The sequence below is a fragment of the Phacochoerus africanus genome, chromosome 10 (assembly GCF_016906955.1).
Source record: "Phacochoerus africanus isolate WHEZ1 chromosome 10, ROS_Pafr_v1, whole genome shotgun sequence".
Classification (NCBI taxonomy): domain Eukaryota; kingdom Metazoa; phylum Chordata; class Mammalia; order Artiodactyla; family Suidae; genus Phacochoerus; species Phacochoerus africanus.
The window spans coordinates 29,313,788-29,339,867 of NC_062553.1; the positions used below are offsets into that span (position 1 = coordinate 29,313,788).

The 26,080-nt window shown below is 46.2% G+C and overlaps 1 protein-coding gene across 3 annotated transcripts in view; it reads left to right on the forward strand.

Annotated features, from left to right (window-relative positions):
- The first annotated feature begins 5,320 nt into the window (after window positions 1-5,320).
- Window positions 5,321-26,080, forward strand: part of TBC1D1 (TBC1 domain family member 1) — a 220,152-nt gene continuing 199,392 nt past the window's right edge. For 2 of the 3 annotated variants that reach the window (XM_047798075.1, XM_047798076.1), the window contains exons 1-2: window positions 5,321-5,471; window positions 16,123-16,622. In XM_047798075.1, the coding sequence (XP_047654031.1) occupies window positions 16,206-16,622 (417 nt within the window). In that variant the 5' untranslated portion in view covers window positions 5,321-5,471; window positions 16,123-16,205. The remainder of the gene's footprint in view (window positions 5,472-16,122; window positions 16,623-26,080) is intronic. The other variant, XM_047798077.1, reaches the window with a different exon arrangement.

A 26,080-nucleotide genomic window follows, 5' to 3' on the forward strand; every position in this document is an offset into this window, starting at 1 on the left:
TAGACAAATGTAGAAATCGTAAAAAGCAATGTGCTGGCTAATGCTTGCTCGGCTTTGCCCTTGATGCCCCAACCAAACCAACTCGAGTGGGGAGGGGGACGCCCAGTGAAAGCCCATGTACTGTCAAGGAGCCGCGTGCAGCGGTTGCTCATGCAGAGCAATGATTTAACAAACAGGGGCAGGAGCTGAAAACGGAAGTGGAACCAGTGCCCAGAGTTCTGTCTGCTCTTTGTCTATAAAAGGAGCGGAGGATCGCAGAGCAGCTGCGCTGGGGCTGGAGGACAGAGTTCCCTGGTTCTCACACCACAAGGACTTAGACCCTCTCATCCATTGTGAGCCCTAGTTCTCCCGGGCAGTAACAGTTCTGTTTACTGTAATTGCTGAAATTCCAAAATCTGCATTGGTTATCTGCTCATTTTATTTCTTACTTCATGATATTTTATCACTTCCATGCCTCTTGGGAAGCAATTTCAAGGCCCTTGCCTTGTAGGCAAGTCAGGGCAGTGTACTCTTCTATCTTAACTTCACTTCGGTGTCCTGTCATGAAGAATATTTCTTAAGGCTAATTGAGATACTTGGGAACCCTGCTGAGGAGCAATGGGATCGGCAGCATCTTGGGAATGCTGGGACACAAGTTCGACCCCCAGCCTGGCACAGTGAATCAAAGATCCCTCGTTGCTTAGAATCTAAGTTGTGGCTTACGTGGAGGCTGCGGCTTGGATATGATCCCTAGCCTGGGAAATCCACACGCTGCAGGGCATCCAAAAATGAAGGGGGAAAAAAAGATACTTGGGCATGACTGTCTAGATGCTAACGGTTATGCCTTGGCTTGGCAGGATTGGCTGATTTCCCAGCACTGGTGCTGTGATGCTGTCTCCTCCGGTGCCCCAGCTGGGGGCTGCCTTTCCCGCTGAGCTCAGACTTGCCTCAGAAACCTTTTCCACTGAGGGCTCCAGATCAATGGGAACAAGCAAGCAAGCGTTCCATCCTAAGGTTCTGTCCCATATGATCTTCATTTCTCACCTTTATGCCAATTTTGGAAACAGACCCACTGGTTTAAAACTCTTACCTTATTACGTATATGTGGAAGTTGAAGGTGAAGACACATCATAACAACAATTAGCGTTGTTTGGAGTTCCAACTAATATGAAGATTTAAATAAGTAACTGATAGATGTAAAAATAATGAATAGTGTTACTAAAGTTCTCTTTTCTGTATTAACCAAAGACTCTTCATTCTAGATGTATAGATGTTTCCCGTAATTTTTATTTTATTTTTTTGTCACACCATGTAAACTTTCCCAGGCCTGGCATTGAACCTGTACCACAGCAGTAACCAGAGCCATAGCAGTGACAAAGCCAGATCCTTAATCTGCTGAGCCACGGGGGAACTCCAACTTTTTAAAAGTAAAGTGGCTTCTGTTTTCTTTTAGCCTCTGGGCTTCTCACTTGATTTAATGGTGTCAGCTGCTAGAACTCTTGCAGCCATCTTAAAGCTGACATCAGTGTTCCTGGCCTTTGGCAATGAACAATTCATTTAGGTGCAAATGACTAAATTCGGAAAGAATCTTTGGGGAAGTCCCAAAAGAATGATCCATGGCAGGATTTCAGGAGGTGCTGAAGGTGCAGAGGTTGTCCAGACAAGGACATGGCGGCAGCCATGGTTACTGATGTCTTCCTGTCCAGGGTTTTTACCTAGCCAAAGGGTCAGGAGTCATAACTGATGGCAGCCAAATGCCCCGTGTGGGTTAGATCTTCACACTCCTTGTGCTCCTGGGTTGCAGGGGAGAATCAGGGACTGGAAGCAAAGTCACACAGCGTTTGGCCCCATTCCCTATTAGTTTTCTAACTGGTGACTTAAAGAACTGCCAACAGAACACCTTTCTGGGGCACCAGAGAGCTCTCTGATGCCATCTCCAAGGTGTACCAGCCCAGCTGGGAGTCGTGTCTCTGCAGGACAAGGGGAAGGAGCCACTTCCGTCCTAGAGCAATGGCACTTGCAGGTTAAGAGCTGGGCAGTCGCTCTCACCTTCTCACTTTGCACTGGGACAACTTGGAAGTTCTCTTTCTGTTCAACAGTCTTTATCCTGCCATCCCAGGAACGCCATCAGTCCCAAATTCCCTTTCATTATTTCTTCCAGAGCTGCTTGAAACGAGTGCAAACGAGGTCCTTGGCGGGACCCCTATTCTCTGAACTAATGCTGTATGGCAAAAAAAATTGAAAATCAGAGTTCCCATCGTGGCTCAGTGGTTAACGAATCCGACTAGGAACCATGAGGTTGGAGGTTCGATCCCTGGCCTTACTCAGTGGGTTAAGGATCCGGCGTTGCCATGAGCTGTGGTGTAGGTTGCAGACACGGCTCGGATCCTGCGTTGCTGTGGCTCTGGCATAGGCTGGCAGCTACAGCTCCGATTCGACCCCTAGCCTGGGAACCTCCATATGCCGCGGGAGTGGCCCAAGAAAATGGCAAAAAACAAAAAAAAAATTGAAAATCCTTATTACATATTATAAAGGCAGTCTTATTTCTGGGAAGCTGAAAGCATCATAAAATCCCTCATTGTTAGTCCTAGGGTGCTAACTGACCCTGGAAACTGGACAAGTGATGCAGAAATCACTACTTCTCGCAAGGTCATGACCCTTCCCTAACTCAGGTTACAGGGTCAGGGAAATGGTCATTTGTCATTAAATGGTAAATCTCTGAGCTACAACCTGTTAGATTTCAGCAGTGGGGTGGGAGGAGGGAATACTTTGAGAGACATGGGGCCTGGGTTTGCCTCCCCGCCCCCCCTTTCCTACCTTTTGACCTGATTCACACCCCATCTGGCTGCCTACGGGTACCTAAGCTTTCCTATATTCTGGGGCTGGGGCTGTGGGTGCAGTGGGGGTGGGAGGGGTCAATAAGGAAAAGCAAAGGGGGCGGAGGGCAGGATAGATGGGAGTTCTGGCCAGGATGTTCTGTGTGCAACATCCAGCCTTGACCTGACCGGAGTTATTCGACCAACCATCATCTAGCCGGTCACGTATGAAAGGCAGTTTGGGGATGTCCGACCCTATCTTGACCTCCCAGTGCTGCAAAGGCAAGTGTGTTCAGCGTGCTGCTGCAGAGACGGAAAGAGAACCATGCGAGTGAGCTGGGGACGGAGATGTGAAATAATTATGGTGTGATCCAAGAGGTAACAACATGGTTTCACTGGCTGACCTGGTCTTATAACCCAATGAAGAACGCTTTCCATAACCCAATAAACATGTTAAGCATTAGAGTATTTGTCTGTATATGCTCCTCACCTCTTTTTTTAAGAAGATTGAGGCTAAGTACTCAAACATCTGTGCTCTAACAAAAAACGAGCCACACTCTGGCCAGAGAAAAAGTGTGTTAAAAGGGGCTTTGGATCTAGGTCCCAGAACCTACTGGCTCCATGGCCTCCAAGAGGCATAACCTCTTAGTTTCCTCACTAGTCAAGTGGATTCAGTCATTTCTGCCCTGCAGAGTTTTTGTGAGGATTAGAGACAATATGTGCAAAATACCTGCCACAATGCCCGCATTAGAATAGCCCCTCAACGTGTAATAGCTGCTAATAGTATATGAGGTTTAAATCATAAAACATGTGTGTTCCGCTTAAATATAACTCCCCTGGATAAGAGCATTCAGAGAAACAGGATAAGGGACCTTAAGGTAGTCCTAATCAAAATGCCTCAGAGAGCCTCCTCAGCTTCCAGGAACACACTTTCCATTGCCTCCTCATAATGGTCCTGAAACGTGTGTACTGGTCCCATTTTACAGGTAAAAGAATGGAGACCAGAGGTCCAGCAGCTCCTCCAAGCCAGCCCAGGGGTGGAACTGGGATTTGGGTTCACATTCCACCCTGCAGCTCAAACTCAGTCATTTCCCTAAAGGGAGCCTCCAGCTACACTCCACCAAAAATCCTGAAAGATGCCACTGCCTTCAGCTGCAGCTCACCGCCCCCCACCCCGCCGACCCCACTGTCCACCTCCTCCTTCTTCCTGTGTGCCCCTCTCTGCTCACCCGTCTCTGGAGATGGTGCTAAGGCCCTCACTTTCCTCAGGTCCCTCTCTCCACCCCCGGGAGTGAAACTGCCCAGCCTTTACCTGGCCATGGATTTGGGGTGGGGGGGTGGGGTTCCCACACATTGCCTTCTAATCCTAGGAGCACGCCTTTCTCAGCCGCCTGCCATCTCTCTGGAGTCTCTCCTTACACTCCGTAAGGCCGCCGGAAACTTCCCCAAACTTGACCCAAGAGCAGGCATACCGAGGGGGTGTGTGTGTTTGTGTGAGTGTGTGTGTGTCTAGGGAGGGGGGAGAGAAGAGGCAGGGAGGGAGGGAGAGAGAGACCGCAGGGAGGGAAAAAGCGCCCAATCTAGCCCCTGCGTCACTCCCGCAGTTGTTTGGAAATGAGGTTTACTGGTGTTTAACAGGGGAGGACACAACCCTTCGCCATTTCCCTGAGTCCCTGATTTTCCAGCCTTGCCTGCCAGCGCCCCATAGGATGCCCCTGCCCCCAATTCACTCCCTGCCATTATCAACCCTAGGACAGGAAGATGGGGTGACACTGGGGAGAGCCAGGTGGCTTGGTCTCTTTGCTGTGTTCTGTGCAGTTTTCACTCGGTCGGTTTCAGAAAGAGAGGCGAGCGTAAGATGAATCCAGGCTACGGCGGGGGAGCGAAGAGCGGGCTGGCAGTGCCACCTGCTGAGAGCCCCACAGGCCGAGAGAGCGGCAGGCACCGCCACCTGCTATAAATAGGCCGCCGAGGACAGGGTGTGCGACCGTACATCCCGCCGCGAGGGCCTTAATCACGCGCGGGGCCCCGCGTCCTTGGAGACCCAGGCGTTGGGCAGGCCAAGGCCCTGCACTGGGGCTGGGTAAGGCGGTACCCCGGATACCCTCTCCTCGGCCAGGGCTGGACGCCTGGGGTCGGGGCAGGTCGAGGATGGACGGCTGGGGAGCGGAGAGACGGGGAGGGGAGGGAGGCCGCGGAGGACCCGCACTGCAGCAGCTGTTGCCCGCGTGAGACTCGCCTGTCCCAGCCATGCTGCTCAGGCAGAGTCACACGGCGCAGTGGGGAGGGAGGGGGCATCGCGTCCCCTTCTTAGGTCCCTGGGGACCGAGTTGGGAGATCCCGGGCTCTGCCCTCCCCTCGCCTCCCCCCCCTCCCCGCGCTCGCCCAGCCGGGAGGAGGAAACGCGAGCCGCGCGCAGACACCTCCTCCTCCGCCGCCGCCGCCGCTGCCGCCGGCGTCCCCGCGCCTCTGTGCCTGTTGCTGCAGCCGCCGCGGGACCAGCAGTGTCCTCAGAGGACAGGAAAAGAAGCGGGAGCCCTCCCTGCCCCCCGCGGCGGGAAGAGCGCCGCCCGCCGAGCAAGATGCGCGCCCCGCCCGCTCAGGCCGTCCCCGGGCGGACCCCGAGCACCTGCGCGCCCCGGCCCAGCCCCGGGCTCTAAGCGCGCCACCTCCCAGGTAAGCGTTTTCTGGAGCCTCGCCCACGCCACCCCGTCGCCTCTTCCCCGGGCATCCCCGCCACCCCTCACCCCCAGCAGGCCCCTGCGCTCTGGGGCCCGCGGGAAAGCGGGGAGCCGACAGACCGGGGGCGTTTCTGCTGTCGTTGCCGCGCGGGGGGCTCTCGGGGAAGGAAGTTCATTACCACCTCGTTGTCCCCTACTTGGACGAAAGCGAAACCTACAAGTTCCGAAGGACCTAGGGGCTCCGAGCTGCACCCTCCTCCTGCCCCGCCCTCCACTCCTGCTCGCTGTCCTCGCATCTCCCCCATCCCCCTGCGTCAAATATCCGTAGGGCTAGAGTGTTTGTAAGGCCACCAGACGAAGGGGAGGGCTGTCAGAGTGACCCCAGGCCGCCCTTTGAAAGTTCAGGGTACTTTGCAGTAGCAACTTTGGCAGCTCCACCCGTGCGCACATTTCTTTCTATGGGCACATCCTGTACCAGTCATTTTGAAACCCTGCTTAATTGTTCCTAGCAGCTTCCTGATCAGCCTGTGATTATGAGACCCCCTCAAACTTCGCCGCTCGTCGTTGTTGTTAGGTATGGGGGGGGGTGTTTTTAAAAGAGATGTCATTTTCTTTGAAATCCACCTAGAGGCGGCTTTACGTGAGGTGATTTCATTTACGATAGATTATTCTGTGGAAGTTACTTAAAAAGGAAATTGAAAGTGATGATCATTCCTCCCACCAAACAGTTTAATTTTCAGAGTGCCCTACTTTAATGAATGGGTATTCACTTCGCAGATCTCTCATTCTTCCTCTTAGAGCATTGGATTATTTCATTTATCGATGTTATCAGACTTTGAAAGAGCATTTTACTAGGACCTGGTTTAAATGAGTCACACCCAGGAAACTCAGCTCTCTCTCCAAGACCAGACTTCTAAACTTTTTTTATCTGAACATGAGCTGAACTGCAGAGGCCCTGATTTAAAAACCTCTTCTCTGGGAAAGCAGAAATTCATCCTCTTCCTCGGATTTGAGCTGGATGGAAGGGAGTTGAAGGATGGCCACCTCTGGGTTTTGTTGTGTTTCGGGAGCTGCTGGGGGGGAGGGGGGAGGCTGGGATGAAGAAGGAACTGAGAGCTGTTCTAAGACGCTGGGAAGCCACCTGGAAGAACAATTCTCCATGTTTCTTTTTTTTTAATTACTCAATGAATTTTATTACATTTATGGGTATACCGCAATCATCACAACCAAATTTTATAGTATTTCCATCCCAAACCCTCAGTGCATCCCCCCCACCTCCCAGCCTGTCTCATTTGGAAACCATAAGTTTTTCAAAGTCTGTGAGTCAGTATCTGCTCCACAAAGAAGTTCATTGTGTCCTTTTTTAAGATTCCACATGTAAGTGATAGCATTCATATTTCTGAACACTTGTTCCATCACCATCTTGGTTAGGGATGCCCGAGGCAGGTGAGTTCTGCGCCTTTTCCGAGAGTTGAGATGACCTTTCTTGGGGATGAGGTTTGCCTTCTGCTCAGCGCCTTCCTGGGAACCTTGAAGATTGTCTTAAGGAATAAGGACGTGGCATGAAAAAGTCTGCACAAAACAGGATTGACTGCTTTTGTAGACAGGTGTTTTACAGCTGTTTGAAGTGGAAAGCTATCATAGTCTTGAATCTGCGTCTTTCTTCCCCCCCCCCCACCAAATTACAAGGAAATAAGACCATAAAAAGTGCTTGCTCTCCAGATTTCTCTGTTAAATACCTATTGACAAAACATGAGCTCCTGGATAGTGGGCACAGCTGTGGATTAAAAGGCACCACGTGAAATGTTTAAGGGACATTTTCTGAAGTGCACACAGTGGCGTATCCTGAGACTATCAACTGAGTGCAAGGAGATATAAAAGGGACTGAATGTGGCTCAGCGCAGTAAATGAAATCATTAGGCGATAGTTAAAATAAATGCCTTTATGTGGATTTGTCCATCTACTTGCAAACCAGTAAAATAGAGGAGAAATTCATCGGCGTAGTTATAAATCATTAGCATCAAAGTAAAATTTTGCAGAAGGAACCTTCTGCTCCGTCTGCCATTATCTTTCTGCCGAGAGCTCTGGAGATTTCTCCTTTCTCTCTAGTAACATTTCTGGTTGGATGCAGCCATGTCAGTGGTGACCTTTTATCTCATATGACAGGGTTTGTCATGGTACCAGACGGTTTGAGGAAGAAAAGGGCAACTCTGAAGAAATGATTCAGTGCGCACCGCCTCCGGAATTAGCCAGCTGTTGACAATCTCTGTGGCCCACTTTCCTCAGAGGCAGCCTGTACCAGAAGGGCTTCAGCAGCAATCAGATGTGCCCCTGTGCATGGCCAGGTGTGGGTGGGCAGCCCCTTTCCAGCCTAGCTCTTCTAGCAGCTTCTAGGATGTCGCAGATGACAAATGCCTTTGCTGACTTTTATCTTCATTTCTTTCTTTCCAACCCCACCTTCCAAGAAAAATATTTTTAAATCAGATTCTTCACAATAAACACAACGTCCTCCATTTCCAAGGTTTCTGACATTTTTCATGCCAAGATTTCCTTCCATCTGATGGGTTCTTAGATTTAAGGGCAGTGTCCCTTTTCAGGTTTCTGATGTTTGGACAAAGATTTGTCGTATTTGGGCCACATGAAATATTCTTGCCACTTGGGTTTCAGGGAAGCTGTGCAGAATGCACAGGAGATACGTTTTAGCACCAGCAAAGATGCAGTTCATTTTAAGTGTGCCTGGTCCCTTTGAGGTAAGCAGCAGCTATGTTTTCTCTTGAAAGACAATGTACCCATTTAACAACACATTGTATATTATTAGTGAATCTAAACTTCCACAGAGGATAAGCACTTATGCTTTGTTGTCAGACTTAATGAGTTTATACATGTAAAGTCCTTAGAATAGAGTGTGAGATGTAGTGAGCACTAGATACATATTACTTATTGCTATTATTATATGTATTTCTTTTATATTTTTAGCATATAACTTTGACATTAGATTTGAATTACTGATGCAAAATTTAGGTAGAGGAGTCTCACTGTGGCGCAGTGAGTTAAAAACCCGACTCCATTAGGATGGGGGTTTGATCCCTGGCCTCATTCAGTGAGTTAAGAATCCATTGTTCCTACAAGCCGCGTTGTAGGTCTCAGATGTGGCTTGGATTCCAGGTTGCAGTGACTGTGGTGTAGGCCGGCAGCTGCAGCTCCAATTGGATCCCTAGTCTGGGAACTTCCATATGCCGTGGGTGCAGCCCTAAAAAGAAAAAAAGAAAAAAAAAGGTAGAAAAACAACCCACCTCATCCATTAGAATGATATTTTAGTGTTAATTGCCATTTGCAGATATTGTCCTATTGCAAGTAACAGAAATTTGGGCACCAGACAGGTCTGGATTCAGATTCTACCTTCACCATTTACTCATTAGAGGACCCTTAAGTAAAATGGGGGTGGTTAAGAAACACTCTTGCCAGAATTGTGAGAACACTGAAGGTCATGTGTGTAATGAGCAAGAAGTAGCCAGTCAGTAGATTTCCCTCTAACAAAGTGATTAAGAGCAAACACACGCTGGAGTGATAGGACATGGGTTCAAATCCAGCTTCTGCCACTTGCTGCTGGTATGACCTTGGGCAGATGATCTCACCTGTGTCACCAACTTCCTTCCAGTCTCTCATCTTTATTATTATTTTTAATGTGCATTTTTATTTCTGACTGTCCTCTTTGCTGACTTTTTTTTTTGGCCATGCCTATGGCATGGGAAAGTTTCTGGGCTAGGGATCGAACCTGCTCCACAGCAGTGATCCAAGCCACAGCAATGAAAATGTTGGATCCTTAACCCATTGGCCACCAGGGAACTCCAGATCTCTCATCTTTAAATTAGAGTTGATAATGATAATTATAGTCTATAATAGTCTTTATTTGGATATGATAATAACGGTCCTTACTGGCAAGGCTTGTTGTGAGAGCTGCACCTGTTAACAGACACACAGTAAGTATTATTCTGTGTTAACAGTTAATATCACTACTTTTAGGAGTTCCCACTGTGGTTCAGCAGTAACAAACCTGACCAGTATCCATGAGGATGCAGGTTCGATCCCTGGCCTCGCTCAGTGGGTTAAGGAAGCGGTGCTGCCATGAGCTGTGGTGTAGGTCGCAGACACGGCTCAGATCTGGCATTGCTGTAGCTTTGGTGTAGGCCAGTAACTACAGCTCCAGTTCGACTCCTAGCCTGGGAACTTCCGTATGCTATAAGTGTGGCTCTAAAAAGCAAAACAAAAAAAACCCCAAAAAACCAAAAAAAAAAAAAAACACTACTTTTAAGAGAATAACTTAAAGCAGCTATGGGGGAGGGAGGGTTGTACATAATCCCCTGGAGGCCAACTAAGACCCCCACCCTGCTATCCTGTGCAGGATGGTGGAAGAAAATCCAATCCAATCCAGAAGGGACAGTGGGGAGTTCCCGTTGTGTCTCAGCGGAAACGAATCTGACTAGTATCCATGAGGACACAGGTTCAACCTCTGGCCTTGCTCAGTGGGATAAGGATCTGGCGTTGCTGTGAGCCGTGGTATAGGTTGCAGACACAGCTCGGATCTGGCATTGTTGTGGCTGTGGTGTAGGCCAGCAGCTGTAGCTCAGATTCAACCCCTAGCCTGGAAACCTCCATATGCCACAGGTGTGGCCCTAAAAAGACAAACAAAAACAAACAGACAAGCAGAAGTGACAGTGGCATTCTAAAGGATTAGCCTTGAATTAGCCCTGATGTATGTAAGAAGGAAATCATTCTCTGTGTATCAAATTAGAGAGGCACACTGGGTCCTGGAGCATCCTTGATGATGAAAAGGCTGGAACTGCTGACTCCAGGAGCTCCACGTGATGGTGAACTAGCCGACTGCTCCAAAGATCTTTGGGACCTGTGGACGATGCTGGGAGAGCGCACACTTCTCTGATTGGCTGCGATTCTCTGCAGGAAGTGGACAGACAGTGGGGCCAAGCCAGCAATCTCACTATAGGAGATTAGAGTTTCAGGTGGCAGGACAATCCTGCTCAGCCACATGCCTGCTCTATCTGGGGTAAAGAGTAGAAAAATTAAGCCATTGATTCTCAAGGGGAAACGAGTGGCCACCCCGGGCGGGGGGGGGGGGGGTGTTCTCTGCCTATCTTGCAGGTCCCTGACTGCTAATCAGTATTAACTAGTTCCTCACCTGGCCTGGAGCTAGAAGCTTCCAACAACCCTCCCTTTATCCTTCATCCCTCCCCCCCTCCCGCCAGTATTCTGAGGAGGTGCCAGCTGAACCTGCAGGAGTGTACAGGAGCCGGGCATGAGTAGCTACTGCAAAGTCCCCATCCTGCTCCCTGTGGTTTGCCGGGAGGCAGTGGAGGGGGCCTGGGATGAGAGGGGCTTCCCAGTGGCAGCCAGCTAACTCCCACCATCGCCTCTCTCACTTCCTGATCCATAAACCCCATCCTTTCTTCATGTGTCTCTCCCACATGTATATTCTTGAAGGGAAAATGAGAGCAGCTTTCTGTCCCCACCCGCGGTCGGGGACATTTGGTATTATACATTATGAAAATGAGATTCACCAGATTTTAGAGACAGAAGAAAACTTGGGGATGATCTTGTTTCATTTTTTTTATAATAATAAACTGGAGATTTGGAGAAGTAACTTGTTTTCTCAGCACCACACTGGAAAGTGTTTTGGTGAGAAAGCTGAGGTTCCTCACGACACTTGGATGGGAGTCAGGGGCTTGGATTGTCCTAATTCTGTCACCAAACTTGGACAAACCGTTTTGCTTCTCTGCTTGCCTCATTTCATATATGAGGGAGATTGCTGAGTGGCTTGAAAGGCCCTTTCTAGCTTTCATATTTTGTGATGCAAAGTGCATGCTTCCAGAGATAGCTAGCATAGCCGGACTCCCTCACAAAGTTATTGGAACTGTTTTAATAAAAGAATATCTTTGTGTTTGGGGTCCTACCGTGTTTACGGGCTGTGGAAGGTAGGAGCTGTGCGGAATACAGACGGTCTCTGTGAGGGATGGGGCTGGGCCACAGATGGCTCTGCTATTGAGAATAGGACTAGATGCACACCGGTCGGATCAGGGTATAGCTTACTGCAGTCTGAGGCACAAGAGGTATCCTGGAATAGGTGGTTCTACCTGGGCTTAAAGGATGGTGACAGATTGCAGGCAAATGACGTGGACTGAGATGGCTTAAAAAATAATCTAGGGTTTGTTAGTATTATGTGACTGGGTCTTCTGCCCCACGGAACTTTTTATTGAACAGTAATGGAAATAGTTACTCGCCTAGTCTAAGGTACCATGACTCTGAATTGCTTACGAATAATTATGACTCCGTCTGAAGTAGAACTTATGATTTGATAGTTTATTAAGAGGGTTCAAGTCCAGAATCCTTTTTACAGAGAAACCAAGATGTGTCCTAGCTGGTTGAAAAGTGAAAACTTGAGGCATTCAAGTAGTTTGTCAGGGAAATGGAGAATGAATTTGATGACTAATTATTTACCAAATAGTTGAAATGACTAAATTTTATAGTTTTTTTTGTACTGCATATATATTTCCTTACAAGACAATTGAAAGTAATTCTGCTGCACTTGTTGCCACTATATTAGTAACTGCCTCGTCTACACTAATTGGTAGATCTTGAGTCTGTTCTTTGTAATAATTCTAGTACTTCTTTAGACATGTCTTGGGATTAGCAGCTGTCAACAGTTAGAACTTGAAATAGATTCAGTTACAGGAGTGGAAGTCGAGCTAGACATTTAATGCCACTTTCACCTGTAGGTGAGAGAAAGAAAAAAAGGAGAGAGAGAGAGCCATTATTTATGGGATTATACGACCTTCAGGTCTGTTTTCATCATCAGAAGCTGTACTTTAAAGGAAAAGAGGGAATATACTTTCATGAGCACTCAAAGTATGGGTTTATTTATGAACTTCTGAACATTTTAAATAAAAAATTAGCTCTTAACTGTGTTCAAATTATATTATAAAAATTCACTCTTAGCACATGTTTATTTATCATCTAGAAAAACAGAATAAAAAAGTAGTTCTAGGGAGTTACCATCGTAGCTCAGTGGAAACGAATTTGACTAGTATCCATGCGGATGCAGGTTCAATCCCTGGCCTTGCTTGGGGGGTTAAGGATCTGGCATTTCTATGAGCCATGGTGTAGGTCACAGATGCGGCTCGGATCCCGCGTTGCTGTGGCTGTGGTGTAGGCTGGTGGCTACAGCTCCGATTTGACCCCTAGCCTGGGAACCTCCATATGCCATGGGTGTGGCCTTAAAAAGGAAAAAAAAAAAAGTTCTAGTGCAAAAAGTTTTGGAATTTGAATATTGGTTTTAGAAACCCTAAACCTTGTTTAAGTTTCAGAAGCTTACAGACTTGTGGAGGGGCACCTATTCAAATTCTTAAAATAAACATGATGATTTGGTACCAAGCGCAGCAGACATGGTGATGGATGCCCTAAACCACCTTGGAGGAAAGAAGTGATAGTTGCTTGAACAAGGACTTGCAGATGAGTTGGAATTAGGTTCAAGGACAAGGGTGGCATCACTGGGAGTTTCTCCTTAGGTCTTTCATGATTCTACATATTTTATGAGCAGAGATATTTGATTCCCTTTGTTCTGGACTAACTCTTCATTTTTTTTTTTGTCGCTGTTGTTAAGTAGCAAACACCCACAGAAGAGAGAAATAGTGTCTCTCCCTGTGAAGGGCAGACATACTCAAACCCCAATATGAACTATTCAGGCTCCCCAAACTCAAGTGTCTCTCCTGTAACCCACTGTGGATACAGGTGTCACCTGGCCTGTGGGAATTTGGGGTTAAGGAACCAGCGCAAATGCTGGCTCTGTGGCCATTGCTCTGAGTATTAAATTGTCCTTTGTCTCTGACCTGGGAGTCTCATGTCTTCTCCCAGGAGGCTAACTTGTGGCAGGCTGACTTTTAGCTTGCAAGTAGGGTAAACTCTCAGCTCTTTACAGTTCGCTACAGGCATTATGTTCTTGAAAGACAGGAACAGCATGTGCTGTGACCCAGAGGCATGAGAAATGATGTCTCATGTGGAGAACCGTACCTAGTTACCTATCTTCAGAGCCAGGTGGTGCACGAAGTAGGGCATTTTAGGGGAGAATATGAAGTTGGAGACATAGACAGGACCAGAATCTGAAGCGATCCTATATGCCATGTAAAAGAGTTTAGATTTTATGGGGGTTGTTATTAAGGAATCTTAGCAGAGGAGTGACGTGATCAATTTGGTGTTTTGGTTGAATTACTCCAGGAAATATGTGAAGGCTGGAATGAGGTTGGGGGCACCATTTCTCCGGTTGAGGGAGGATAAGATGTATTTATTTTTTCTTTTTAGGACTGCACCTGTGGCATATGGACGTTCCCAGGCTAGTAGCTGAATTAGAGCTGCAGCTGCTGGCCTATGCCACAGCCACAGCCACATGGGATCTGAGCTACAACAGCAGCCTATGATGCAGCTTGTAGCAATGCTTGATCCTTAACCCACTGAGTGAGGTCAGGGATTGGACCCGAATCCTCATGGATACTGGTTGGGTTCTTAACCCACTGAGCCACAATGGGAACTCCTGATAAGATATATTTAGATGTAAAGTCAGTTTAGAAGTAGGGATAAGGGAGTTCCTGCTGTGGCTCAGTGGTTAACGAATCCGACTAGGAACCATGAGGTTGTGAGTTCCATCTCTGGCCTCTCTCAGTGGGTTGAGGATCCGGGGTTGCCGTGAGCTGTGGTGTAGGTTGTAGATGCAGCTCAGATCCTGTGTTGCTGTGGCTCTGGCATGGGCCAGCAGCTACAGCTCCAATTCAACCCCTAGCCTGGGAACCTCCATATGCTGCAAGTGTGGCCCCCCCCCCCAAAAAAAAAATTAAGGATAGGATGAAGGAAGCATCTGAATGACTGTCTCAGTGCCTTCAGGCTGCATGGGAAGTCCAGCATCAAGGTGCTGGCAGATTCAGTGTCTTGTGATGCCTGCTTCCTGGTTCATAGACTTTATCCTTTCCCATTGTCCTCACACGGTGGAAGGGGAACAGAGCTCTCTGGGTCTTTTAAAAGGGCACTACGCCTATTCAGATGGCTTCTACTCTCTTGACCTGATCCCTTCCCAAAGGCTCCCCCTCCAAATACTATCACTTTGAGGATTAGGGTTTCAGCATGTGAATGGGGTGGGGGATGGACATATTTAGTCTACAGCAAGGACTCCTTGGCTTTTGACTTGGCCACTGAAATAAACAGGGATGCTCTTCAGCTAGATGTAGCTGATGGGAAGGAGGAGAAATTCTGGAAAGTAGGGAGGTGAAATGGAGTCAGTTTTAAAACAACTAAATTGAGGCTGAGGTGCTGTCTGGATCGAGTTTCCAGATTGAAATATTGAATGGCCTGTCCCGATCCGGAACTCAGGAAGGAGACACACATGGGAGTCATTGGGGTCAATGTGGAAGGTGCATTCTCGTGCAGCATTCAAGGGGACAGATGGAGAAAACGCAAATCGCCTGTAGCAAGCAACTCACACTCTCTCTGGGACTCCGTTTCCTAAGTTGTCAAAACCGCAATACTAGTAGTCTCACTGAGACCAAGGTGAGAGGTGAAGAAGAGGAAACAAGATACAACGAGAGCCAGGAGAGTTGCAAGCAGGGTGAAGTGGTCAACATCAAGGAATTCATCAGAGGGAACAGGGAGCTAAGGACTAAAAAGTCCTCTTGGATTTCACAACCAGAGGGTGTGGATGACCCTAATAGGAGCCGTTGTGGTGGTTCCTCTCTGCTTCTAGTCACAATCCAGATTGTAGGTGGGCAGGAGGAAGTGGAGACAGCAAGTGTAGACTTTACCTTGAAAGGTGTGTAGGCAAGGAAGAATTGGGGCTGGGGATGCCTGAGGTCAAGGGAAAGTGTGTATATATATATATATATATTTTTTTTTTTGATGGGAGAGATTTCATTCACTCTTTTAAAATATCTATTGAAAGACATGGAAGCAGCCTAAAAGATTACTTGTTTGGGGGAGCCACCAGTACTGAATTTGACCATCCTAAAAACATTCCTTGAGGAGTTCTTGTTGTGGCTCAGCAAGTTAAGGACCAGACTAGTATCCGTGAGGATGTGGGTTCGATCCCTGGCCTCACTCTCAAGCTGTGGCATAGATCAACTATGTGGCTTGTATTTGGTGTTGCTGTGGTGTAGGCTGGAAGCTGCAGCTCCAATTCTACCCCTAGCCCAGGAACTATATACTGCAGGTTCAGTCCTAAAAAGACCAAAAAAAAAAAAAAAATTCTTGAAATGTATCTTAAATAATACATCAGGGTTCAAAGCTGGCCAAGCAGCGCTATGTTGTTTATGTGGTGCTTGCCTTTGTTGGCTCTGTGAGGTTTGTGTTTAACAGGAGTCTCCCAGTGGGATCTTTGTAACCCGAAGCGAGTGTGATGGTTGCAGCATTTTCAGGTTTTGTATGTAATACGATTTTAAGAAAGCTCTTTCTAGTCAGAGCAGCTAATTTGAACTAATATCCATTTCTTCCCCTATTTGGGTTTCAGACTATTAGGTTTCATCTGAAATGATAACTCTCTGCAAGTAGCTAGTGCTGTGATTTCATTCAATTCTAATGCCGCTGTTCTTCTCCCGCAGGATTTGGCATCAGAAGCATGTGAAATAGAGTGCGTGGTCTAAAATAGCAACCAGTGGCAGTGAGTTTCCAGACTTTTCCCAACATGGAACCCATAACATTCACAGCGAGGAAGCATCCGTTTCCTAATGAGGCCTCGGTGGGCTTCAGCCTCCAGCTGGTGGGCTCCTTGCGCGTGCACTCCCTAACCACCATGCCCATGCTGCCTTGGGTCGTGGCTGAGGTGCGAAGGCTCAGCGGGCAGTCCTCCAAGAAGGAGCCTGGTACCAAGCAAGTCCGCCTTTGTGTTTCACCCTCTGGACTGAGATGTGAGCCTGAGCCAGGAAAAAGTCAACAGTGGGATCCACTGATCTGTTCCAGCATCTTCGAGTGTAAGCCTCAGCGTGTCCACAAACTGATTCATAACAGCCATGACCCAAGTTATTTTGCTTGTCTCATTAAAGACGATGCAGCCAATCAGCAGAGTATCTGCTATGTGTTCAAAGCAGATGATCAAACAAAAGTAAGTGGAGGTGGGGGTGGTTTTTGTTGTATGGGGTCAGAGCGTTTAAGGATACTGGAATTAACAAGGAGCTAATGCTGCAGTTATACATAGATCATCTCACTGGATTTTCAGCTTATAGGGATAGTTTCTTTATAGCCTTTAAAGAACATTTGATAGCAGATGTTAAAATAAATTTACCAGTTCAAAAATTCAACAGAGACATCTTTCTAAACTTATACATCAGAGCCATATATTAGGATTCGGATTATTTAAGGTGTGTGTTCTGAAGCAGTGCTTCTCAAACAGAAATATGCACATACATTTCCCAGGGGATTCTTAAAATGCAAATTCTAAGCTGGTGGGTCTGGGATGGACCCTGAGACCCTGCATCTCTAACAAGCTGCCAGGTGATGTGGGCGCTTTTCCAATTGCGCTTTGAGTAGCAAAATTCTAGATTAGCGAGCTCCACATTGTTGATCCGTTAGCAAAAATATAGTTATCTATAAATTGCATAAGAATCTTGTTAGCTAGTTTCCCAAGGAATAATGTTCCCTTAGGCAGAGACCATTGGTAAACATAGTGGACATGAATCTAAGGGTTTTTTTTTTATGTTTTCTGTTTTTAAAATTTTATTATAATAGATTTACAGTGTTCTATCCATTTCTTTTTTTGATAATGACTTTTATTTTTTCCATTATAGCTGGTTTACCGTGTTCTGTCCATTTTTTACCGTACAGCTTCTATCAATTTCTGCTGTCCATCAAGGTGACACAGTCATATGTATATATACACACATTCTTTTTCTCATATTATTTTCCGTCATGTTTGATCACAAATGATTGGATATAATTCCCTGTGAATCTAAATTTCAAGACTTTCAGGTTTGGGGGGTTTGAGGGTATATTGGGGGGACAACTTCATGTCTGATCTGATTAGTTTGTTGTCGTTACACCTTATGACATGGCTGAGACAAATATTATATGAGAAATGGTAAAGATATCATCCGCTCCACTATTTTCTCATTTATTTGTGCTCGTATTGTGGGTTAGCGTTGTTTTTGCGGTTCTGTGCAGGTGTCGTTCAGAGCTCCTCGGTTGTTTTGTGAGGGTTAGTTGAAAATATAATCCTGGCAGCCTTTTCCTCAACTGGGCCCATGCGAACTGTGATTCGGTACAGATGACAGCAAGGAGGTCAGGGGCTCACCGCTAGCTCCCCGAGCTGAGGAAGCCCCATGCGAGGCCTGAGTGCCTGCGGGGCCACATGCAAACAACCCCACACACTGGGGCAGACTCTGAGGACGCCAGTGCCAGTCCTTCTGGTAAATGCCCATAAATTGGAAGAGAAATGCTTCTGCTTTCTCCCTGCACCCCGCAGGGGTTTTTTGCATCCCCTCCAGGATGCACGAACCTCGCTTGGAAATTCATGTTCTTGGTGACTGAGTAGATTGGTGGAGATTCCCTTTCGTTGTTCATTCCTTGGTTCTTTCACTCACTCATTCAGAGACTGTTGCTCCAGGTACGAGGTGAGAAGATGTAGTAGAGGCTAGAAGGAAGGCAGAGGCACCTGCAGGAAATACCACGTGGGAAGATGGAGAATGGGGCCTAACACACCCCAGTGAGAGGAAGCCTTTTTGGAATCATGGTTTGTCTGGAGCTTAAATCTACTATGTTATGAACAGAACTGGATATATTTTTATTAAAAAGCATTTGAGGAGTTCCCGTCGTGGCGCAGTGGTTAACGAATCCGACTAGGAACCATGAGGTTGCGGGTTCGGTCCCTGCCCTTGCTCAGTGGGTCAAGTTTCCGGCGTTGCCGTGAGCTGTGGTGTAGGTTGCAGACGCGGCTCGGATCCTACGTTGCTGTGGCTCTGGCGTAGGCCGGGGGCTACGGCTCCAATTTGACCCCTAGCCTGGGAACCTCCATATGCCGTGGGAGCGGCCCAAGAAATAGTAAAAAGACAAAAAAAAAAAAAGCATTTGAAAAGTGTCTGCTGCAGCTATTGTTCATACATCTCAGGTGGGAAGCATCCGGGTTCAGAAGTTCAGAGGGACTGACTTCTTGGATTCCAGTCCTGTCTGCCACCTGTAAACTGTGTAGCCTCAGGCAACACTGAGCCTGTTTCCTCATCTGTAAAATGGGGTCATTATAGTCTCTGCTCACAGTGGCTGGGAGGACGAAATTAACTAGAACGGCACCTGAAACTAGTCAGCATTTATGGCTGTAAAGTTTTTTCATTAGGGGAAGTTCCCATTGTGGCTCAGCGGAAATGAACCTGACTAATATCCATGAGGACTCGGGATCAATCCCTAGTCCTGCTCAGTGGGTTAAGGATCTGGCCTTGCCGCAAGTTGTGGTGTAGGTCACAGACGTGGCTCGAATCTGGAGTCACTGTAGGTGTGGTATAGGCTGGCAGCTGTAGCTCCAATTCAACCTCTAGCCTGGAAACTTCCATATGCCACACTTGTGGCTCTTAAAAAAAAAAAAAAAAATTCTATAGGAGTTCCCTGGTGGCCTAGTGATTAAGGATTTGGCCTTGTCATTGCTGTGCCTTGGGTTTGATCCCTGGCCCAGGAACTTCCACATGCTGCGGGTGTGGCCCAAAACAAACTTCATTAGAAAAAAGTTTTACTGTAGGCAGATTATATACTAGTTTCACTTCAAGTCATAAATTGAAAGAGACCAAGATGAGCGTCTTCAGCTCTTAGGATGAGGTTCTGGTCATCTTTGAGCAACATTTTTATAAGCTAGACACTTAAAAAAACAGCACAAGTAAACCTAAGGGTTGCTCTTATTTGGGCAAATTCCAGAATGAAAAGTAGAGGACTGAACAGGCTGTACTCCTCGCCAGCTCTGTAGAAGGACTGCCTTTCCTTGGGGGGAGCTTTTGCTGGAAGGAGTTGTTCAGTACTTTTTACACTTTTGACTATTTCCCACAATCTTTTGTGGCATCTGAGAACAGGCTTCTGGCCAGACATTCAGCTACCTGACGGGAAGAAGAGATTTATAACTCAATTCTGGAATTGGGGTTTCCAGTTGTGCTGAGAGTAGAGAATTGGCCTTACTCTGCACTCTAAAAAGCCACGGTAGAAATACGAATCCGTTCTTAAGTTATTTTTGGCTTGCACACAATTTTTATAAACACTTAATTGCCAGTACACCAAGTAATAAATGGCTGCCATCCTGCTCATTTTATACAAGAGTCATTTGTAACACAGGCATCTCAATCAGGGATTCTCTTGTTGGAAACTGAATGGTAAACCACCGTGGTGGCCCTGATTCCAGCTGGCATGATATCTTTTATGTTCTCAGGACATCCTGCTTCGGTGTCTTATAGCAGGGGGTTATCTGCTGTAGGAGCACGGGAACATATGTCATCATTTCTCACCGTTTGTAACGTTTGCTTTGTGAAATGAACCTGTAAATTAAGGCCAGTTCTAAAGAGATGAGATCAGTATCCAGCTACGTTTGCCAGATGCCATATATGCCTTTACTGCCAGGGTCATAGGCACAAAACTCCTATGTGAGAGGAAACCTTGTGAGCAGCGTGTAAATGAACTTATGAAAGAAGATCTAAGGGAAGAGAAGAACAGAGAGGAATAGGTTTTTGTTGTTGTTGTTTTGTCTTTTTGCCATTTTCTAAGGCTGCACCTGCGGCATATGGAGGTTCCCAGGCTAGGGGTTGAACTGAAGCTGTAGCCACCGGTCTACGCCAGAGCCACAGCAATGTGGGATCCGAGGCGCGTCTGCGATCTACACCACAGCTCACTGAGCAAGGCCCGGGATTGAACCCGCAACCTCATGGTTCCTAGTCGGATTCGTTAACCACTGAGCCACGATGGGAACTCCCAGAGAGGAATAGTTTTATAAGCACAGCATGAAATTGTGTTTCCCACTGTATGTTCCATAGAATATACTCAAGGTGTTCCACAGACAAAGGCCTCTCTGACAGAAATACATTAGAGGGCATCTCAAACTTTCGGATCTGAAAACCTCTTTTCACTCTTAAAACTTATTGAGGATCCCAAAGAGCATTAATGTGAGTGATATTATTAATATTTACTGTAGTAGAAATTAAAACTGAAAAAGTTATAGGAGTTCCCTGGTGGCTCAGTGGGTTAAGGATCCAGCATTGTCACTGCTCTGGCTTTGCTCAGTGCTGTGGCTGGGTTTGATCCCTGGCCTGGGAACTTCCGTGTGCCACAGGTGCAGCCAAAAAAAAAAAAACCTGAGAAACTATAAAGGCATTAATTTATTAAAAAACAAAAACTAGAGTTCTCTTGTGGCTCAGGGGGTTAAGAATCTGGCATTGTCACTGCAGCGGCTCAGGTCGCTGCTGTGGCTCGAGTTCAGTCTGCAGTCTGGGAACGTTTGTAAACCTCAGGTGAAACCAAAAAAATAATAATAATAAAGTAATAATGTTTTTATTTGTTATATGTTAGCATAAATAATATTTTTGTGAAAAATAACTATTTTTCCAAAAAATTTAGTGATGAGTAGCATAGTTTTACTTTTTGTTTGCTTGTTTTCCTGCAAATCTCTTTCATGTCTGGGCTAATAGATAACTATTCATTCTCAGCTGCTTCTTCACTCATTCTGTTTGTGATATGTTGTTTTGGTTGAGTATATTAAGAAAATTTGGCCTCATACAGATATATAATAAGAGAAATATTTTGTAGTCTTTTTAGAAAATTGTGGATATTTTTCTTTAATGCCCTACCCGAACTCAACAAATGGCAGAAGTTTGTTGCAGTATGAAATCTGAAACCATATCAAAGCACTTTTTGCATTTTGTTGTATTAAAATCCATTAATCTTGTGCTTTAATGAATCTTTAAAGCATGCATGATTCTGATAACATCATGCATTGATTATTGAGAAAATATTGGTTCACTGAGTTATACAGACCACAGTCTGATCTGAGAACTACTGTATTAAGGAAACACTCTATTTTCTTTTGTTTTTGTTTTTGGCGGCACCTGCGGCATAAGTAAGGTGATCAAACCAGGGATCAAATCTGAGCTGCATGGAGTTCCCGTCGTGGCGCAGTGGTTAACGAATCCGACTAGGAACCATGAGGTTGCGGGTTCGGTCCCTGCCCTTGCTCAGTGGGTCAAGTTTCCGGCGTTGCCGTGAGCTGTGGTGTAGGTCGCAGACGCGGCTCGGATTCTGCGTTGCTGTGGCTCTGGTGTAGGCCGGAGACTATAGCTCTGATTGGACCCCTAGCCTGGGAACCTCCATATGCTGCAGGAGCGGCCCAAGAAATAACAAAAAGACAAAATAAATAAATAAAAAATAAAAAATAAAAAAATAACAAATCTGAGCTGCAGTTGCAGTCTACATCACAGTTGTGGCAGCGCTGGATCCTTAACCCCTGGTCTGAACTGGGGATCGAACCCGTGCTGCCTCAATGACCCGAGCCACCACAGAGACAACACTTGATCTTTTAAAAATTATTTTATTTTATATTTTATTTTATTTTTTTCTTTTTAGGGCCACACTTGCGGCATATGGAAGTTCCTGTGCTAGGGGTCGAATTGGAGCTGCAACTAGTGGCCTATACCATAGCCACAACACCGGATCCAAACTGCATCTGTCACCTACGCCACAGCTTGCAGCAATGCTGGGTCCTTAACCCACTGAGTGAGACCAGGGATCAAACCTACATCCTCATGGATACTAGTCGGGTTCTCTTTTTTTTGCTTCTTAGGGCTGCACCCGCAGCATGTGGAGGTTCCCGGGCTAGGGGGTCTAATCAGAGCTACAGATGCTAGCCTATACCACAGCCACAGCAACATGGGAACTGAGCCACATCTGCAACCTACACCACAGCTCACGGCAATGTTGGATCCTTAACCCACTGAGCAAGGCCAGGGATCGAACCTGCGTCCTCATGGATGCTAGTCAGATTCGTGAACTGCTGAGCCACAACAGGAACTCCACTAGTTGGGTTCTTAACCCACTGAGCCACAACAGGCACTCCGGAAGCACTGTAATTTCTAGTCCACTCTTGAATTGTCCATTAGATTCCCAAGGTAATTGGACCATAGATTACATTTTCTCATAACATCCCTCAGAACACGTGTGAACACAGTGGCATAAGGTTCTAGCTGAAGTTTGATTCTGAGTTAGGGTCCATGGCAGGAAATGAACATTTCTATTCTGGTATACAGACAGGTGCACGGGTGGCCCTGACTAGTCTTTCCTCCATCACATGACAAAGACGTCACCTCCTGGATTCAGCTCTAGAAAAAGCATAAAGTCTAAGAAAATTGTCTCGAGATTCTTTCCTCCTCCAGTTCTCCAGCTTTGACTCTCCTGGGAAAATCTGAGCTCAGAAGAAGATCAGATTGCCATTCACTTGAGTATCCTTTAGATCACTCCAAAGAGTATTTACTTTTTAATCCTTTTTCAAATCTGCTAAGTAAAAAGCTCTGCTTCCTTGAGGAGACTTTCCAGCACTGTGGTGCAGGTAGCAGACGTGTTGGGCTGGGGCTTCTGACACTGCATGTTGCTGTTTTATGTCGATGAAAGAAGGGGTTCTGAATGGGGAATAGCAGGGATTGCGGAGCGGGTAATAAATGGAGGAGAAACACAAGCTGGTAGAGAGGCCAGGGAGTGGGCAGTGTCGGGGAGCCAGGGTGAGTCAGAAATTGGGCATGTGGGAGTAGTTTTGCTCTCAGTGTCCACCCACTCTCCTTCAGCTGACTTATCACACTTGAAACCTGTCCTGGCTTTTCCAACACTGTTCCCGACTTTCATCAGAGCTGATCTTCTGGGCCTGGCATCCCGTGTGGGGGATGGATGTCATTAATCCAGCAGGGCTCACGGCTGCCCCTTCTGCATCGTCCCTAGAAGCATCTTAGATTTGCTAGAATCGTGCTATAGCCTTATTCTTCCCTTTCCCAAGGAGGAAGTGCTGTCTCCCGCTGGGACTTCATAAGCATGACTAAAACCTTAGGGATAAGGAGGAGAGGAAACCTGTGGAAAAGGAGTTTGGGTTTGGGGGGTAGAGAAGCTGGAGTCACTGTATGGGAAGTAGACTTCTAGAAAGAAGACATCTACCTCTGGAAGAGGACTGTCCTGAATGTTGCTGAGGAAGATGGGTTTGAGAGGATGTGAGTGTCCTCTGAAAGAGCGGGTTTCCTTGTCTATGATTTTTGGCAACGAAACTGCATTTCTTGGAGGTGATCTATATCTGAGATTGACTCCTGTGGGCTCCCATGCTGCTCATTTTAAGAGTACTTAACTCTTGGAGTTCCCGTCGTGGCTCAGTGGTTAACGAATCTGACTAGGAACCATGAGGTTGCAGGTTCGATCCCTGCCCTTGCTCAGTGGGTTAAGGATCCGGCATTGCCATGAGCTGTGGTGTAGGTTGCAGACGTGGCTCAGATCCCACATTGCTGTGGCTCTGGCGTAGGCTGGCGGCTACAGCTGCGATTTGACCCCTAGCCTGGGAACCTCCATATGCCGTGGAGTGGCCCAAGAAATGGCAAAAAGACAAAAAAAAAAAAAAAAAGAGTACTTAACTCTTTGCAGACTGGATTTAAGGGGAATAAAGGTTTCCTTTTGAAACCTCCAGTGAGGAACCAGGACATTCTCGCATGAGGTCCTGTGAGGACACTGCCTTTCTCAGTAACCGATGGAGAGTTACCTCACCTAGCCTCTCTGGATTCCCAACATTGCCTCTCAGTCAAAAAAAATGGTCTAAAGTTGTTTTCCTGTGATTAGCAGGATTAATACCTCAGTCCCCTATATTAAAAGCCCAAGTTGCTTTGGCTGAGTTTTATGATTTAATTAACAATTTTAAAAAATTGGAGGAGTTCCCTGGTGGCCCAGTGGTTAAGGGTCTGGTGTTGTCATTGCCATAGCAATGGTCACTGCTGTGGCATGGTTCGATCCCAGGACCAGGAACTTCTGGATCCTGAGGGCTTGGCCCAAAATAAATTTTTTTTTTTTAATTTTGATCATAGCTTTGTTTCAGTTGCATTTTACCCATTACTCATTTGTCTTAATAATTCCCCATCTGCTTGGAATTTTAAGTAAGTGACTGAAAATATGCACCGCTTATTTCAGGGTTTTCAATAGAGGCTGGCTTCGATTGCTTGGCTGTTATTTGCCGGCTCATTACTTTCTTTCTTTGCTGGAGGGAAGATGGAAATTATAACCGTGAGCTGGAGCATTTTGTTCCTGAGGGTGATTATTCTGAAGAACGTAGTGTCATTTTGGAGTTCTTCCTATCTAGCGCCCTTTCTGATTGGATCTTCAACATTTCTAAATATCAGACATGAGTCTGTCTTTGTTCCTCAGGGAATGGCTGCGAGAAGCTTTTGTTGTGTATGTTTTGGAGGATTGTTTTTTAATCATTGTTAAAATTCCCACCGGACAGCTTTTTTCTTTTTTTTTAATTGACATAGAGTTGATCTACAATGTTGTGTTAATTTCTGCTGTACAGCAAAGTGATAAGATTTTATATATATATATATACACACACAGTATTTTTCATATTCTTTTCCATTGTGGTTTATATTGAATTTTTATTGGTATATATAGTATATTTATATATTTATACTTATTGGTATATTTCATACATATTGCATACATTGAATATAGTTCCCTGTACACTATAGTAGGACCCTGTTATTTATCCATTCTATATGTAATCACACTGGGTATCTTTAATCCCGATCTGGTTGTTATGTAAGATTTCTTTGGGGCCCCACTTGTGGCTGGGACTCAGTGCCTGGTTGCACAGAACAGTGTATCCGTGTCAGCCCATCAACACTTGACCGTCTGTCACACTAGACAGAAGTTGGTTGCTGGGTGCAAGGATTCGCAGGGATTCTTTTTCATCTATAAAAAGGATGTCCCGGACTGTATGAACTCCGAAGTATTTGTTGGAAGGTTTGGGTCCATGACACAGGATTGATTACGTAATTTATTTTTGACTTTGAAAAATGAGTGCAAGCATTTCAGAAGCATCCACCTTGTGATATGTAATGAGATAATTATTTAGAAGCCTTTATTGTCTGCGCATACCACTTCCTAGAGCTTTGCATTTTTCACCAAATGCTTTGCATTGAATAATTATTTTTATAGTGTAAATCTCTTCCTAAGAATAGACTTTATAAGTATCTTGAACCTAAAGTTGACTTGCATCTTGAAAGGATTTATTTATAGCCTAGACCTCCAGTGTCCAGTACAATCATCACTTGTCATCTGTGCCTTTTGGGCACTTGCAGGGTAACTGGTCTGAATTGAGATGTGCTGTAAGTGCCAAAATAGTGGTTTTCAAAGACATACTCTTGGAGTTCCCACTGTGGCTCAGTGGTAATGAACCCAACTAGTATCCATGAGGATGAGGGTTCAATCCTGGCCTTGCTCAGCGGGTTAAGGATCCAGTGTTGCCATGAGCTGTGGTGCAGGTCCCCGACGCTGCTCGGATCTGGCATTGCCGTGGTTGTGGTGTAGGCCAGCAAC